This window comes from Neoarius graeffei, chromosome 9, assembly GCF_027579695.1.
Source record: "Neoarius graeffei isolate fNeoGra1 chromosome 9, fNeoGra1.pri, whole genome shotgun sequence".
In the NCBI taxonomy this organism is placed as follows: domain Eukaryota; kingdom Metazoa; phylum Chordata; class Actinopteri; order Siluriformes; family Ariidae; genus Neoarius; species Neoarius graeffei.
In genome coordinates, this window is record NC_083577.1 from 45650702 (window position 1) to 45666979 (window position 16278).

At 41.1% G+C, this 16278-nt stretch overlaps 1 protein-coding gene across 1 annotated transcript in view; it reads left to right on the forward strand.

Moving 5' to 3' along the window:
• xpo4 (exportin 4) overlaps positions 1–16278 on the forward strand; it is a 73045-nt gene that overhangs the window by 16773 nt on the left and 39994 nt on the right. The window contains exons 2-6 of the mRNA XM_060929604.1: positions 5113–5218; positions 10030–10171; positions 10260–10398; positions 14040–14156; positions 14252–14404. Of these exons, the coding sequence (XP_060785587.1) occupies positions 5113–5218; positions 10030–10171; positions 10260–10398; positions 14040–14156; positions 14252–14404 (657 nt within the window). The remainder of the gene's footprint in view (positions 1–5112; positions 5219–10029; positions 10172–10259; positions 10399–14039; positions 14157–14251; positions 14405–16278) is intronic.

Sequence of the window (16278 nt, forward strand, 5' to 3'; positions counted from 1 at the left end):
TGGTTGCCTGTCTGCCTCAAGGTTCTATGTGTTGTGCATACTGAGAGATTTTTGTGCTCACCACAATTGTACAGAGTAGTTATGAGTTATTGTATCCTTTCTGTCAACTAGAACCAGTCTGGCCATTCTCCGTTGACCTCTCATCAACAAGGTGTTTCAGTCTGCAGAACTGCTGAATGTTGTTTTTTCTTTCTTCTTTATTGCACCTTTTTGAGTAAAGTCTAGAGACTGTTGTGTGTGAAGATTCCAGGAGATCAACAGTTATAGAAACACTCCAACCAGCCCATCTGACACCAACAGTCACGCCAGGGTCAAAGTCAGAGATCACATTTTCCCCCATTCTGACGATTGATGTGAACATTATCCAAAGCTGCTGGCTTGTATCTGCATGATTTTATACATTGCACTGCTGCCATGCGACTGGTTAATTAGATAATTGCGAATTGTGAATGAGTAGATGTACAAGTATTCCTAATAGCGTTGTATAGAGCAAATTTATTATGCGGTTGTGTTTTTAGCTTTGTTTGGCCATTTAGTTTGGATTTCAATCTGCTATTAGCTACGCATTTGGAGGACGGCTGCTGCATGTGTTAGGGATGGGTCATGAGTTTCGAATATTCGAATAGTCATTAAATTTATAAAAAATCAAAGTTTATGTGAATATCGTCTTATCTTTTAAAAATATATATTTTCCTGTATTTTTACTTGTACTTGGTAGTAATACCAGTAATACTGGTATTAATGCTAGAAGTTGGCAGTAATGCACCTCAAAACCAGAAGAACGTGTTGGTATCAGGTATTGATTAAAATGTGTGGCGCAGTGAGATTAGCTGCAACAGGAGGTATATACAAAGGCAAAGACTACTACAGCCATCAAAAGGTTATGGGGGTTGTATGATTTTCGAAGAATGGAGTTCCCGGTGAATATTGAAGAGTATTTTTGCTTGAAATATCCATCCCTAGTGTGTATCCTGCATTCATAAAGTGCTCCAGAAATGTTGCCATTAATTTAATGCCTTGGATGTACATAAGGTACACAGGGAAGTAGGTGAATAATGCCGCCTGTGTTGCCATGTAGACAGACTGCATGTAAAACTCTAGTTTTAGTGGACAAGTAAAATGTGTCCTTGTTTCAAGTTTTATTTGTCACATATAATTACAAGTAATTACAGTGAAATTCTTATGTAGCTGAGGTCGTTGCAAGTATAAAAATATATAGATAAGATAAATTAAAAACAATAGAAATAAAGGGGAAGAGGAGAAAAAAAAACCCTCAAACTATATTAATGAGTGGAAACATGGCAGAGATGTGGTGATTGTGTGGTTAAAAGTCCAAAGTGCAGTAGTGCATAGTAGTGTACCTTGTTATCATTATGAAGAGTTCAGCAGTCTGATGGCCTGAGGGAAGAAGCTCATCCTCTCAGTGTTGGCCTTCAGCTGGGTCATTCCATGTCAGATCACCCAATGAGTTAAACCCTACCTCCTCCAAATTCAATGAAAATTGGTTTATAGGTAAATCCTAGCCAGAAAAGCCAAATTTTCAAATTTTAGCAAAATCGGACCAACGGTTTTTGAGATATCGCCATTTCTTTTTTTCACTTTTTTGCGAAAAAGGGCGTGGCCGCCAAATTTCAAAGTGCTGTATCTCGGCAACCAGTGGTCCGATTTTCAAAAATAAAGTAAATTTGTGAAGGGGAGATCATAAGGAATCTAAATACATCATTAGTTTTATCTTTTATGTGATATATCTCATCATGACCTTTTGACCTATATTTTGACCTTGAAATTGACAATTTGGGACAAATGACCCCGCGACGACTTTTCCTGAAAATTGTAGCCCAACATGTTGCCTACAACATATGAAGAAACTGGAGAGGTAATATTTTTCATTTTGAAGCAGCATCAGTTTGAAATGTGCATTACCACAGCTAAAAGTCCTACTCCTGTACATTCTATGTACATCTGTACACACAATTCAACACATTTCACACATTATATGCTTACCACATGGTTAACATGTTCTCTGTCTTTCATGTCTGTTTGAATACTGTGTCGAGAATATCCCTGGAATCTCCTTCTTTCATGTCACACAAGATGAAGTCGCCGCCAACGAAGAAAACCTCAAACCTCGATTCCAGTTAGCAAGGACTATCAAAGGCACTCTGCAGTATCATCGTTTTGTACCTGTCTCCCTCACTCAGATTAAAGCCTTTAAACTCTCTGAGCAGGACAGTCCTCCAGATTTGGTACAAATCCAAGACGCCAACAATGAAACATGTACACCCAGGGTCATGCAAATTCCCTTGGAAATAAAACAGGAGAATTTCGTCTGCTGTATGTACGATGAACATCCGTGGATCAGACTAGTTGACGAAATTTCTGAGGAATTCGGTGACTACCACATCAAATTTATGCATCCATCTGGACCTGCTAAAACCTTCCATTGGCCATCAAGGGATGACCAATGTTGGATTCCGGAGTCAGATATTCTATGTGTGATAACTGCTCCGTACCTAACCTCCTCCTCTACTAGAAACTATTGCCTCTCTTCAGATGACCTTTTCAGGATTTCAAGTGTATGCAACAAATGGATTCTTGACACTGAATAGATATGTCATTACATAAAAAGACTAAAGACACTGGATTTTCCATAAGACTGATAATTGGCATATATCTTCTCTTGACTTTGTGAATGTGATGTACATGGATAATACATGCTTTATGTACACAGAATACAGGGATGATCGTTTTAGTGGCAAGTATGTCTCATTCTAATTGATATTGCTTCAAAATGAAAAATATTACCTCTCCAATTTCTTTATATGTTGTAGGCAACATGTTGGGCTACAATTTTCAGGAAAAGTCGTCGCGGGGTCATTTGTCCCAAATTGTCAATTTCAAGGTCAAAATATAGGTCAAAAGGTCATGATGAGATATATCACTTAAAAGATAAAAGTAATGATGTATTTAGATTCCTTATGATCTCCCCTTCACAAATATACTTTATTTTTGAAAATCGGACCACTGGTTGCCGAGATACAGCACTTTGAAATGTGGCGGCCACGCCCTTTTTCGTGAAAAAAAAGAAATGGCGATATCTCAAAAACCGTTGGTCCGATTTTGCTAAAATTTGAAAATTTGGCTTTTCTGGCTAGGATTTACCTATAAACCAATTTTCATTGAATTTGGAGGAGGTGGGGTTTAAAATGTCTTTTTTTTGGGTGATTTGACATGGAATGACCCAGCTGTCGGTAGCGTCTCCCTGAAGGCAGCAGGGAGAACAGTCTATTATTTGGGTGGCTGGGGTTGCTGGCGAACTTCCTGGCTCTATCCCTGCAACGGTTGGAATAAATGTCCTGCAGGTTAGGGAGGGTGGTCCTGATGGTTCTCTCAGCAGAGCAAACCACCCTCCTGAGAGGCAGTTGGTCTCTCCTGGTGGTGCTTCCCATCCAGTTAGTGATGCTCCCACTCAGGACACTCTCAGTAGTGCAGGAGTAAAAGTTCCTTAGTACCCTGAGTGGGAGTTTGAAGTCCTTCAGTCTCCTTAAGAAGTAGAGGCGCTGGCGGCCTTTCTTAACCAGGGTGTTAGTATGACAGGACCAAGAGAGGTCCTGTGAAATGTGGACACCCAGGTATTTGAAATTGTCCACTCTCTCTACCTGGGCCCCGTTGATGCAGATGGGTTGGAGGTCCCTCTGCTGCTTCCTGCTGAAGTACCCTATCAGCTCCTTCGTTTTGCTGATGTTGAGTGTGAGGTCGTTCTCACCAGCCCGCAAGATATTTAATCTTGGTCTGGTAGGCAGACGCATCGTTATTGGAGATGAGGCCCACCACAGCTGTATCATCAGCAAACTTAATGATGGTGTTGGAGTCTGAAGTGGCCATACAGTCATGAGTGTACAGGGAGTACAGCAAAGGGCTCAGAACGCATCCTTGGGGAGGAACCAATGTTGAGGGTGAGGGGAGATGAAGTATGGCGGCCTACACGTACCACCTGTGGCCTACTTGTAAGGAAGCTGTGGATCCACCGGCACAATGAGGGGTGCAGGCTGAGATCACACAGTTTTTGGACCAGCCTGGAGGGGATTATGGTGTTAAACGCTGAGCTGTAGTCAATGAACAGCAGTCTAGCGTAGGATCCCCTCTGGGTGTCCAGATGAGCCAAGGTGGTGTGAATTAGGTGAGAAATGGCGTCATCTGTGGATCTGCTGGGACGATAGGCAAACTGTAGCGGATCCAGGGTAGCAGGCAGGGAGGAGGTGATGAGGGGTTTGACTAGCCTTTCAAAACACTTCATCACCACAGATGTTAGGGCTATGGGGCGATAGTCGTTCAGGCAGCTGGCCTGGGGTTTCTTAGGCACAGGAACTATAACAGACTGTTTGAAGCAGGTGGGGACAATGCACTGAGAAAGGGAGAGGTTGAATATTACCGTGAAGACATTTGCTAGCTGGTTAGCACAGGCCTTAAGGACACAACCTGTAATCCCATCCGGACCTGCTGCCCTCCTGGGATTCACTCTCCTGGGACTGGATGTTGGCTAGCAGAATGCTAGGCAGAGGTGGGCTATGTGCCCTTCTCCTCAGCTGGTTCCTGGTTCCCGCTTGTTTGCCGCTGGATCTTTTCCTTGGCCTGAACTTGGCGTGCCCTCCATTGTTGTTGGAGCCCCGCAGTATCTCGTCCGGCAGTGTGGAGCTGAATTCCCTTAAAAATAAAGAAACATTGCACTTCTCTCCAATGTCCATCAGAGTCTGTCTGGTGTACGTAGTTGGACAAAGTGCAGGCTGTGCAAAAAAGCTGAAAATAATAACGCTAAATACGCAAAAACAACCAGAGCAGGTATGACGGCTGCCTGCCTCACCGGCGCCATCTTGAGCCAAAAAAGACTCTCCTCAATCTAAATGAACTCCCTCTCTTCGCTGGTCTCCTCTGTCTGTATGTTATAATAGGGAATGAAATGTTTCCTTCCTACAGTGTGATAAAAGCACTGTATGAAAGTGCAATTTAAAGAGCCACCTTTTTTTTTTTTTTTGCAAAACCTAAGTTAAGTGTTATTTGTTTTAATATTGCCAGTGTGTTTACTCATGTATGCATGTCTTGTTTTGTTTTCAGGCACCACCGTCCATGGTCAGCACAGAACAGAGGCAGCACGCAGAGCACATATTCCTCTCCTTTCGCAAGTCCAAATCACCTTTCGCTGTTTGTAAACACATTCTGGGTGAGTGGTAGCTTCCTCTTTGGAAACCTTTCCAGGGCAGTTTTTTTTTTTTCCTTGATAAAAGGGTTTAGGACACTATTCTGCATTCCTTAATGTAGATTAGTTAAAGAGCAGCTCCAGTGAATTTCATATTTTCTTCAAAAAAAAAAAAGTCTCAACAGGGCTTGACATTAACGCTTGTCCGGGACAAGTGATACTTTATGTCGGACAAGTTCATCATCTCAGTTACTTGTCCGATCGGACAAGTGCCAAAATACGCCGATATTCAGGTTACATATCAAATTTATCAGTTTATTCACATGATTTCCGAAGCATCTCACTCGACATATTGTTTTAATGAATCGCCGGATGTTTCTATTCGGAAAGAGCGATGTGCGCATGTGCAATATTCCACTTGCGAAACTGGCCAATACCGCTTCATGTATTTGAGCTGAAAAGTAAACGGTCGTTTATGATTGGTTTTAATTGTGTCATACACGTGGATTTGTTGACGTTTCTGTTGGCGGGATCATTATTCAACTGTATATTTACGTTGAGTATGTGGTAATTTCGGGCGGCACGGTGGTGTAGTGGTTAGCGCTGTCGCCTCACAGCAAGAAGGTCCTGGGTTCGAGCCCCAGGGCCGGCGAGGGCCTTTATGTGCAGAGTTTGCATGTTCTCCCCGTGTCCGCGTGGGTTTCCTCCGGGTGCTCCGGTTTCCCCCACAGTCCAAAGACATGCAGGTTAGGTTAACTGGTGACTCTAAATTGACCGTAGGTGTGAGTGTGAATGGTTGTCTGTGTCTATGTGTCAGCCCTGTGATGACCTGGCGACTTGTCCAGGGTGTACCCTGCCTTTCGCCCGTAGTCAGCTGGGATAGGCTCCAGCTTGCCTGCGACCCTGTAGAAGGATAAAGCGGCTAGAGATAATGAGATGAGATGTGGTAATTTCCAAATCTTTGAATTGTTGTTGGTGTTCATTATATAGCCGAGCGTGTGTGGCGGGGTGTGCTGGGCTTGGAATGTGCGCCTGCATGCGTGTGGATTGACAGGGAGTGAGGTAGGAGTGGGGAAAGTTATCTATGTGAAATACCAAGCTGTCAAATGGCTGCTAATTAGGTTACCGGCTGTATTAATTAACTAATTAGTAATGGGAGTTTAGAGATTTGAAACATAGGGCTCTATAATTTAGATATAATTATGGATTATTTGAAATTATTAATTCTTTTTTTTGACCATTAAATACCATACAGGAGCCACACTGAATAATTAGACAACAACAATTAATCAGTGGAGGATATATATTAAAAGTTAATAATTTAAAAATGAAAAAATATATATATATAATTTTAATTTTCTGGTTTTCAATTTCTCATGAATAAATTAATGATTGATGGAGTCCAATTTTTTTTTCTGCAGTGAATAGATTTTTGTGTTAAAGTAATTCTGGTGAAGTGATTTCTTTATTGGGTATCAAACACTTTTTTGTGAAAAAAAGTGTTTGATATAATTGGTGAATTATGGTATCAGTCTGTTACTATATTTTTGAACTTTTGCCTCAGTATATCAAGTATTGATTACTTTGGATTCATAGATGATATGCATATGTTGTGAATTCGGAAACAAATGCAATAAAGATTGTTGAGTTACAAATAGTTTGTGGGTTTTTTTTTTTTTTTCTCAAATATTTCTTCGGACAAGTTAACTTCACATTCGGACAAGTAAATTTCCTTTCAACTTGCCCGACAGGACAAATGGTTTCAAAAGTTGATGTAGAGCCCTGCTCAATATTTTGGGATATTGGTAGAGAAATGCTACTCTGAGCTACATGTGGATGAATATTTTGGAACGCATTTTGTAGCACGTATGTTCTCCATGTGCCTGCATGAGATTCCACTGGGAGCTCCAGTTTTCTCCCATAGTCCAAAGACATCAGCTGGCTACTCTAGATTGCCTGTAGGTGTGGTTGCGAGTGTGAATGGTTGTTCGGCTCTGTGTCAGCCCTGCAATCGATTGGTGACCTGTCCAGGGTGTACCCCATGTCGCACCTAAAGTCAGCTGGGATTGGCTCCAGCTCACTCGTGACCCTGTTGGATATCCGGTATAGATGATGCATGGAGTGATAGATTTTGGAGCACTGTGTCCTCCTCCACAGAGCGGTTTGCTACGATGGCTGCAAGAAAAACAATTTCAGTGAGAATTCCAGGCTGTTCCACTAGCCATCAAAACGTTAACATGGGGGAAGCCATGGCCTAATGGTTCGAGAAGCGGGTTTGGGACCAAAAGGTTTGATTCCCTGGACCAGCAGGAATAGCTGAAGTGCCCTTGAGCAAGGCACCTAATGTTTAATTGTTTCCCAGGCTGCTCTGGGTATGTTGTACGGTGCTCTGGATAAGAGCGCCTGTTAAATGCCATTAATGTAACGTAACGCTAGGTAAAGTATAACTGAGAATAAAAAGCAGAGATAAAATCCATAGATAAGCATACAATAAAGCAAGCAAAAGCCAAAACTGTTTCACATTTGCTTGATTGTTAACCCCATAAAGTACAGTCGAACACACCAAGGGCACTCCTTAGCATATGTTAGTGCACTGGCTAAAACAGGTCACAGGGTAAATAGACAAATGTGTCACTGCGACCCAGTTTAACCAAGAAACTCATATGTGCTGTTGTTCACTCTGGCAGTGATGAGTTTCTTGGCTGTGTCAGAAATGAATGGGTGTGCATGCTGCTGGGGGAAAATAATCATTGCATATGTTGCTTTGTGAATGCTTTTATATTATGCTGAAGTACCTCAGTAGTATTAAGGCTCATTTATGCTCTCTTTTTACAGTGGTACTTGAAAGTTTGTGAACCCTTTAGAATTTTCTATATTTCTGCACAAATATGACCTAAAACATCATCAGGTTTTTACACAAGTCCTAAAAGTAGATAAAGAGAACCCAGTTAAACAAACACGACAAAAATATTATACTCGGTCATTTATTTATTGATGAAAACGATCCAATATTACATATCTGTGAGTGGCAAAAGTATGTGAACCTTTGCTTTCAGTATCTGGTGTGACCCCCTTGTGCATCAATAACTGCAACTAAATATTTCCGGTAACTGTTGATCAGTCCTGCACACCGGCTTGGAGGAATTTTAGCCCGTTCCTCCGTACAGAACAGCTTCAACTCTGGGGGGATGGTGGGTTTCCTCACATGAACTGCTCGCTTCAGGTCCTTCCACAACATTTCGATTGGATTAAGATCAGGACTTTGACTTGGCCATTCCAAAGCATTAACTTTTTATTCTTCTTTAACCATTCTTTGGTAGAACAACTTGTGTGCTTAGGGTCGTTGTCTTGCTGCATGACCCACCTTCTCTTGAGATTCAGTTCATGGACAGATGTCCTGACATTTTCCTTTAGAATTCACTGGTATAATTCAGAATTCATTGTTCCATCAATGATGGCAAGCCGTCCTGGCCCAGATGCAGCAAACCAGGCCCAAACCATGATACTACCACCACCATGTTTCACAGGTGGGATAAGGTTCTTATGCTGGAATGCAGTGTTTTCCTTTCTCCAAATATAACACTTCTCACTTAAACCAAAAAGTTCTATTTTGGTCTCCTCTGTCCACAAAACATTTTTCCAATAGCCTTCTGGCTTGTCCACGTGATCTTTAGCAAACTGCAAACGAGGAGCAATGTTCTTTTTGGAGAGCAGTGGCTTTCTCTTTGCAACCCTGCCATGCACACCATTGTTCAGTGTTCTCCTGATGCACGCCTTGCTCTTGTTGGTCGACCACTCCTGGGGAGGGTAACAATGGTCTTGAATTTCCTCCATTTGTACACTATCTGTCTGACTGTGGATTGGTGGAGCCCAAACTCTTTAGAGATGGTTTTGTAACCTTTTCCAGCCTGATGAGCATCAACAACGCTTTTTCTGAGGTCCTCAGAAATCTCCTTTGTTCATGCCATGATACACTTCCACAAACATGTGTTGTGAAGATCAGACTTTGATAGATCCCTGTTCTTTAAATAAAACAGGGTGCCCGCTCACACCTGATTGTCATCCCATTGATTGAAAACACCTGACTCTAATTTCACCTTCAAATTAACTGCTAATCCTAAAGGTCCACATACTTTTGCCACTCACAGATCTGTAATATTGGATCATTTTCCTCAGTAAATAAATGAGCAAGTATAATATTTTTGTCTCATTTGTTTAACTTGGTTCTCTTTATCTACTTTTAGGACTTGTGTGAAAATCTGATGATGTTTTAGGTCATCTTTATGCAGAAATATAGAAAATTCTAAAGGGTTCACAAACTTTGAAGCACCACTGTACATATGAAAATTAATACATTTGTTTAAACAATGTAACACTAACCACCCACACAATTCCATGTGTCCTTTATGTTGGCATGGATGTTAAGCAATACATTCACTTGAGGGCAGCTCAGGGTCAAATGTTTCTGATGACAAACATGATGATGGTGGATGTTATATTGACGTAATAATGTACCTGTTAAAAAAAGAGGCAAAATCAGAAAGGGCAGCGTTGTAAACAGCAGAAGATGATTAAAATTTCTTACTAAATTGCATAAGTTCTGCCATTTTTGTAAAAACTTCATGTCTCTCTTGAGCTACAACTGCCTTCATGAGTTCTGGCGGTACTGTTCAGTTTCTTCTGTATCTGTAAGCTTTCCGAAATCGTGCACGAATATGGACGAAATGAACGCAGTGTACGGACAGAAGGCTTCATCTGTATCCATATATGTATTTAATGTTGCATATAAATGAGCCATTAGTTTGACAGAGTGGTGTTGCTCTTTGTTTCACCAGAGACCAGTAAGGTGGACTATGTGCTATTTCAGGCTGCAACAGCCATAATGGAGGCTGTGGTCAGAGAATGGATCTTGCTGGAGAAGAACAGTATCGAGTCTCTCCGAACATTCCTCCTTACCTATGTATTACAGAGACCCAAGTAAGTGTGACTGAAGGAACAGATTTGGTTCCTGTTGGCTTTTCCTGATGTATCGTTAACACATTTTTCCTTCTCTCCTTATCCTCAGTCTGCAGAAGTATGTTCGAGAGCAGATTTTATTGGCAGTCGCAGTTATAGTGAAGCGAGGTTCATTAGACAAATCCATCAACTGTAAGAGCATCTTCCATGAAGTCAGCCAGCTTATCAGCAGTGGCAATCCTACTGTGGTAAGCTATGAGAATATATTTAAAACCTAACTAATAAGAAGGCATGGAGAAGGATAAAAATGTGCAACAGGTCATACTGATGCTGCTTTGGGGACGTGTAATAGCAGCTGATCATTTTGCTCACTAGAGGGTGCTGTGTGTCTGCTGGGTTGTGGGGATATGAGGCAAGACAAAAGAGTCACTGATGAATCTTTTAGCTTGCGTGTATAGTAGCATAAACCTCTCTAACTTTTTGTATCTAGTAATTAAAGGACAGCTCCAGGATTTTTTTTTCCCATCTGGGCCTTATTTTCCTATCTCTTTGGGTCCAAATATTTACAAGGAACAAAAACAATTCGTTCCAGTATCGAGTTAGAATGCTATAACCTGCAACTGCAGAACTGTTATACACTGTGATCCTATGGGGCAAACATCTGCACCAAAGTAGACCACTTGTTTTCACCAGTGACAGGCTCATAATGTTATCGTTGGTGTCTGACAACATGGACAGAACCCCTACAGAGATACGCCTGTGTCTGTTTATCTCAGTAACTGTAAAGAAACTGTAGAAAACGACTTTCTACCCTCATTGTTTTACCTTTCTCCACTTCCAGTCTCTGACGCAGCACCTCATTCAGTGACTGTAGGTGATTATCACACAGGGGCATGTTTACTGATGTTCACAAAAGAAGTCATGCAGAATTTGTGAAGTCACTTTTCAAAATACTGCCTGAATATTTATCTGGTTATGACGATATGAATGAGGGTCTGACAACATTGGAAAGGATCCCTTTTGTAAAGGAGGCCCAGGTTGAAAAAAAATCCTGTAATTATTTGAGCAGCAGTGTAATTATTTGAAGTGTTATCTGAATAAATTATAAGGTATTATTACGTGGCTCATCTGAATACTTGATTCTAATTGGTCACTTGTCATTCAGCAGTCTGTTATTTCTTTATAACAGACCGTCGTTAAGTACATAATTTTTACATGATTCTGTTGCTTGTGCTGATTTTAAAATCAATGTCATTGTTAATTTCTTTATTAAAGTGCTGATGACACGTTTTTGACATCTTTGGCGATGTTTTATAACATAAAAAGTAATTCCCGATGATCCATATATTAATTCACGAAGGCGCCTATTTTACAAGTTATGATAAAAAACGCGGCTATTTGGGCAAATTTGACGGGGCTGCAGCACCCAGGAGACGAAAGAGGAGGAGGAGCTATATGACGTCAGCGAAAGAACCTTCCTCCTAACTTACCAGTTTGTTGTTGATGCGACAGGTGTTCAGTTTATCATTATTAGTATTTTTATTAGACATTATTATACATTATTTTATATATAATATATATATTATGCCTTCGCGTTGTGTTGCCGGCTTTTGCTCCAAAACCTACAAGGATGGGGTAAGTTTATTCAAGTTTCCCAGAGATCCCGAGCTGTATGCGAAGTGGGTGAAGCAAGTCAGGTGCACTCGTGACAAGTGGGAGCCCTCACCAACATCTGTCCTGTGCTCTGAACACTTCAATTTGGATTGTTTTGACACCCTTCCCAGCTTAAAAGAATCTCTTGGGTGTTCAGTTCAGCACAAACGTGTGTTACTACCATCAGCAGTGCCTACACAGTGTTGCCAGATTGGGAGGTTTCCTGCCCAGTTGGGCGGTTTCAAGTGCATTTTGGTGGGTTTTGAACATATTTTGGGCTGGAAAACGTCAGCAGTATCTGTTGCCAGATACTGCTGAAGTTTTACAGCCCAAAATATGTTCAAAACCCACCAAAATGCACTTGAATCCGCCCAACTGGGCGGGAAACCTCCCAATCTGGCAACACTGCCAGTATTCCGGAGGGGGTCTACTAGTAGCTATGCCGGATCCAAAGACAGTCCTCCTGTCAGACCATGTGTTGTGAAACGACATAAGATAAAGGTATGTAGAGCTATAGATTCTACATGATCATCATAAATGTAATCATAAAGTCGGCGTGATATCAGTCATGTATTTGCTTGTGAAAGCTTGCGGCTTTCATGTAACTGCCGCCTAGCAACGAGAGGCAAAGGGTAAAGAGGGTAGGCTATCATAGATTCTATTCGGAAGAGATCAACACAATTCTAGACTCCCAGAAGAGGAAGAGCTAGCACTAGAGAGTTCACCGGCGTTTTCATGCACCGTTTCCATTGAGTAGAACCAGAGTAGAACAGCCAGTGAACCGCAGCGTGTTCTTCCGCTGACGTCACAACATGGCCGCGAGCCACGGACCCAGTTTTCTTGCGCTGTGCAATTAAAAGTTGGATATTCGTGTAACAACAGCTTCTTTTCACGTAATTATAACAGAAATCTAACATGTTTGCCATGTTGTATAGTTTAAGAAATTGCATAGAGTCATGTTTGTGTCATCAGCCCTTTAAGCACCCGTGTAATAAGAGGGATGATGTTCAGTGAGACAGTTATCACGAAATAAACCCCTTCGGGGTGATTCAAGACCACTTCATGTGAGGGGCCCTGCATCAGTGTGCCAGGGTTTATATTGAGATAATGACTGACTCATGCCACATTTATCCTTTACATAAGTCATCAAAAGTCAGTCACGCAGTGCAAATTACTTAATGAAAGCCTGTTATTGGGATCCGGTTCCTTGATTTATCCTCTACATTCTCTTAAATGTTGTGTATCTACCAGATTCTAGCCAAATAATCATCTCTGCTTTGGAAGTCAATGGGATGATCTCTAAAGGAAATATAACCATAATTATCCCAATCCGAATAACATTTTATAACCGTCTATACCTCAAGCTCTTCAGTGCTGCTTTGGATTGGCAGGTTAGGATTTGGTCTTTAGTGCATGTCCTGTGTATTAATGTTAAACGTTTTCAAGACAACTAGAGACTGAACAATGTTTGTGACCTGTGTAAAATCACAAATTTCTCTGAAAATATCCTTATTCATTTATGTATTCTATTTTATTTCATTTCAGACAAGATCACTGGGTAGAGAGAACTTAAACTGGCTCAGCAATGTGGTAGAACATTGCATGGATATATATTTACTTACTGAAGGAATACTTATTTAGTATATCACAGAAATCAAACACTAAACTATCAGTTTTGATAGTTTAGTGGCCAAAATTAAAAAAACCAAAACCCTCCTAGGCCTTGAATTTGGCAGCTTTGCTGTATATCGTACATAACTTGACTGAGTCAGTGAATTTTTATAAAAAATATTTCGGAAGCCCGGTAATTTAATGTATTAATTTTTTAGTTTTTAAAAGGTTGGAAATGTTCATTTTGCATTTTTACCTGTACAGTTTGATTATCTATAGAATATACAGGGTGTTTGAAAAGTGAAGGATCAAGAAGATTAAAGCTACATATACTTAATTTTATATTTAATGTTAACACATGCTCTACATGTGCACCCTTACGCTCTACACTGTTTCTCACCTGTTTTTTTTTTTTCTCAGCGTATTTGGATTGACGTATTTGTTCATATGTCCATTCATTCCTGACTTTTTGAAAACCCTGTATAATGCTAAAATGGGAGCATGAATGAGTTTTTGAAGACTAAATTGCAGTGTGGCTTTAATTTTTTTTTTATTATTATTATTTTCTGATAGTGTGGTTGGTAAACTTCCTGAATTAAATTTATGGCTGTTTTTGTCTTTGAAGCAAACACTGGCATGCTCCATCCTGACAGCTTTATTAAGCGAGTTTTCTAGCTCCAATAAAACCAGCAACATTGGCCTCAGTATGGAGTTCCATGGCAGCTGCAAGCGCATCTTTCAGGTCAGCCCTCTTTCCTATCTTTGATAGTTTCCAGTGGTGTTTTTTTTTTTTTAAATTGTTCAGTTTTAATGTTTGTGTGTGTTCCTATCTTGCAGGAGGATGATCTTAAGCAGATCTTTGTACTGAACATGGAGGTTTTGCAGGAGTTCAGTCGTAGGGAAAACCTCAGTGCCCAGATGTCGTCTGTGTTCCAGCGTTACCTAGCTCTGGCCAATCAAGTACTCAGCTGGAACTTCCTCCCACCTAATCATATCCTTTTCAGAAAAGGTGCTGTATATTGTTCTTAATTTGGAACTGAACTAACTTCTGAGCCAGTATGTATCATGCTTCTGAGGACTGCTTCTAAAAACTGTCTGTCCTGAAATAGTCTATTTCCTCATTTAACAAATCAGTGTATTTTTTTTTTTTTTAAAGTGTGAAGCTGATATTGATTTAGCCACGGGCTGAGGTGGACTCACTGGTTGAAATTTTTCATTCTGTGAGCAGTCATTCAGGCAGAGCTGTTACAGATACAGAGATGGCCTGAGACCCAGCACTCTTATGGCCCTTTTCCACTACCCTTTTTCAGCTCACTTCAGCTTGCTTCAGCCCGACACGGCTCACGTTTCGACTATCTAAAAACAGCACGACTCAGCTCGCTTCAGCCCTGCTTAGCCCCCAAAACTCGCACCGTTTTGGAGTGGGGCTGAAGCGAGCCAAACCGAGCTGAGTGAGGCTAGTGGCGTGAGGAGACACTCCCCTGTGCACTGATTGGTGAGGAGGAGTGCCCACACACGCCCCGCGAGCACGCTGGGATCTGTAAACACCGTAAACCCGGAAGAAGGAGAATTACGAATTATGAAGCCTTATGTGCCTCGCCTCATCTATACGCTCTTGCCAGTATCTGTTGGCGTTGTCAGTGACAACAAGCCACAGCACCAAGACCAGCAACACTAACGACTCCATGTCCTCCATGTTTATTGTTTACTCTCCGGGTTGTGAGACTACTGCTTAAAAGCTCACTGATGTCACTGTTTGCGCCGCCTAACGACATCACCTGACGTCCACCCACTTTCGCTAACTCCACCCAATGTGTCCACCCACTTCCAGCCAGCACGGTTCAGCGCGGTTGTAGTCGAAATGCAACTCCAACAGCCCCACTCAGCTCGACTCAGCCCGACTCAGCACGGCACGGCTCAGCCGCGTTGGTAGTGGAAAAGCGGCATTAGTAGTATAAAAGGTCATAAATACTGTATGGAATTTGGTTAGCATATGAGTAAAGCATTCTTATTAAACTAAGAATGGAAGTATTTTTATAGCTGGTAATTTATATTTACAATCCACATATTGCATCATCTTACTTTTTGAGATCAGATGAACAGCGCTGCCAAGTGAACACATGCAACATGTTTGAAATGGCTGCGCCTCAGTCAGCCGTTCTTGTAGTGTGGCAGGAGATGTTTGTTTACTGATTAGCCTTTTTTAAAATAAAAGAATTATGCCCTTATGAGCTTTGTGTCATCAGTCAACTGCAGTACATTGTTACTAGAGCGCATTGCCTGTTTTTTCCGTTTCATTGCCGCTACCTTTCTCTATTATTAGCATTTAAATGAACACTGCTAAATACTGACTCGCACTTTGCTCTTATTCTTAGGCCTGAGTGTAGGCGTGTAGGAGTAAATGTCCTGAAATGTTCCTGATATTTTGGTACTTAAAAGAAAAGAGAACCCAAAAATAAATGGCGTTTGCTGGTCACAACCAGTGTCTTGATGTGCCCCACCGCACATTTAAATTAAAACTTTATAACAGCAATTTATCCATTTTAAAAGTTATGATCTTGCTAAAAATAGGCTTACCTGGCCACAACCATTTGCACTGAAACCAGATATCCACTTGTGACGTAACCGGCTCACTAGTACTCCGTTTACCTTCGTTACACAGAGCCGTGAAATAAAAGCTTCTAATTCTTAAAAACGAAACAAAATCCCCAGGCAGCACTGCGCTTTTCCTGTGTGTATGTGTGTGTGTGTTTTCACTGCTTCAGATGGGTTAAATACAGAAAAAAACTTCACTGTACTGTAATATATATGTGACAAAGGCTTCTAATTCTAAAAATCTAATCAGAAAGTTTCTGTAACCATGT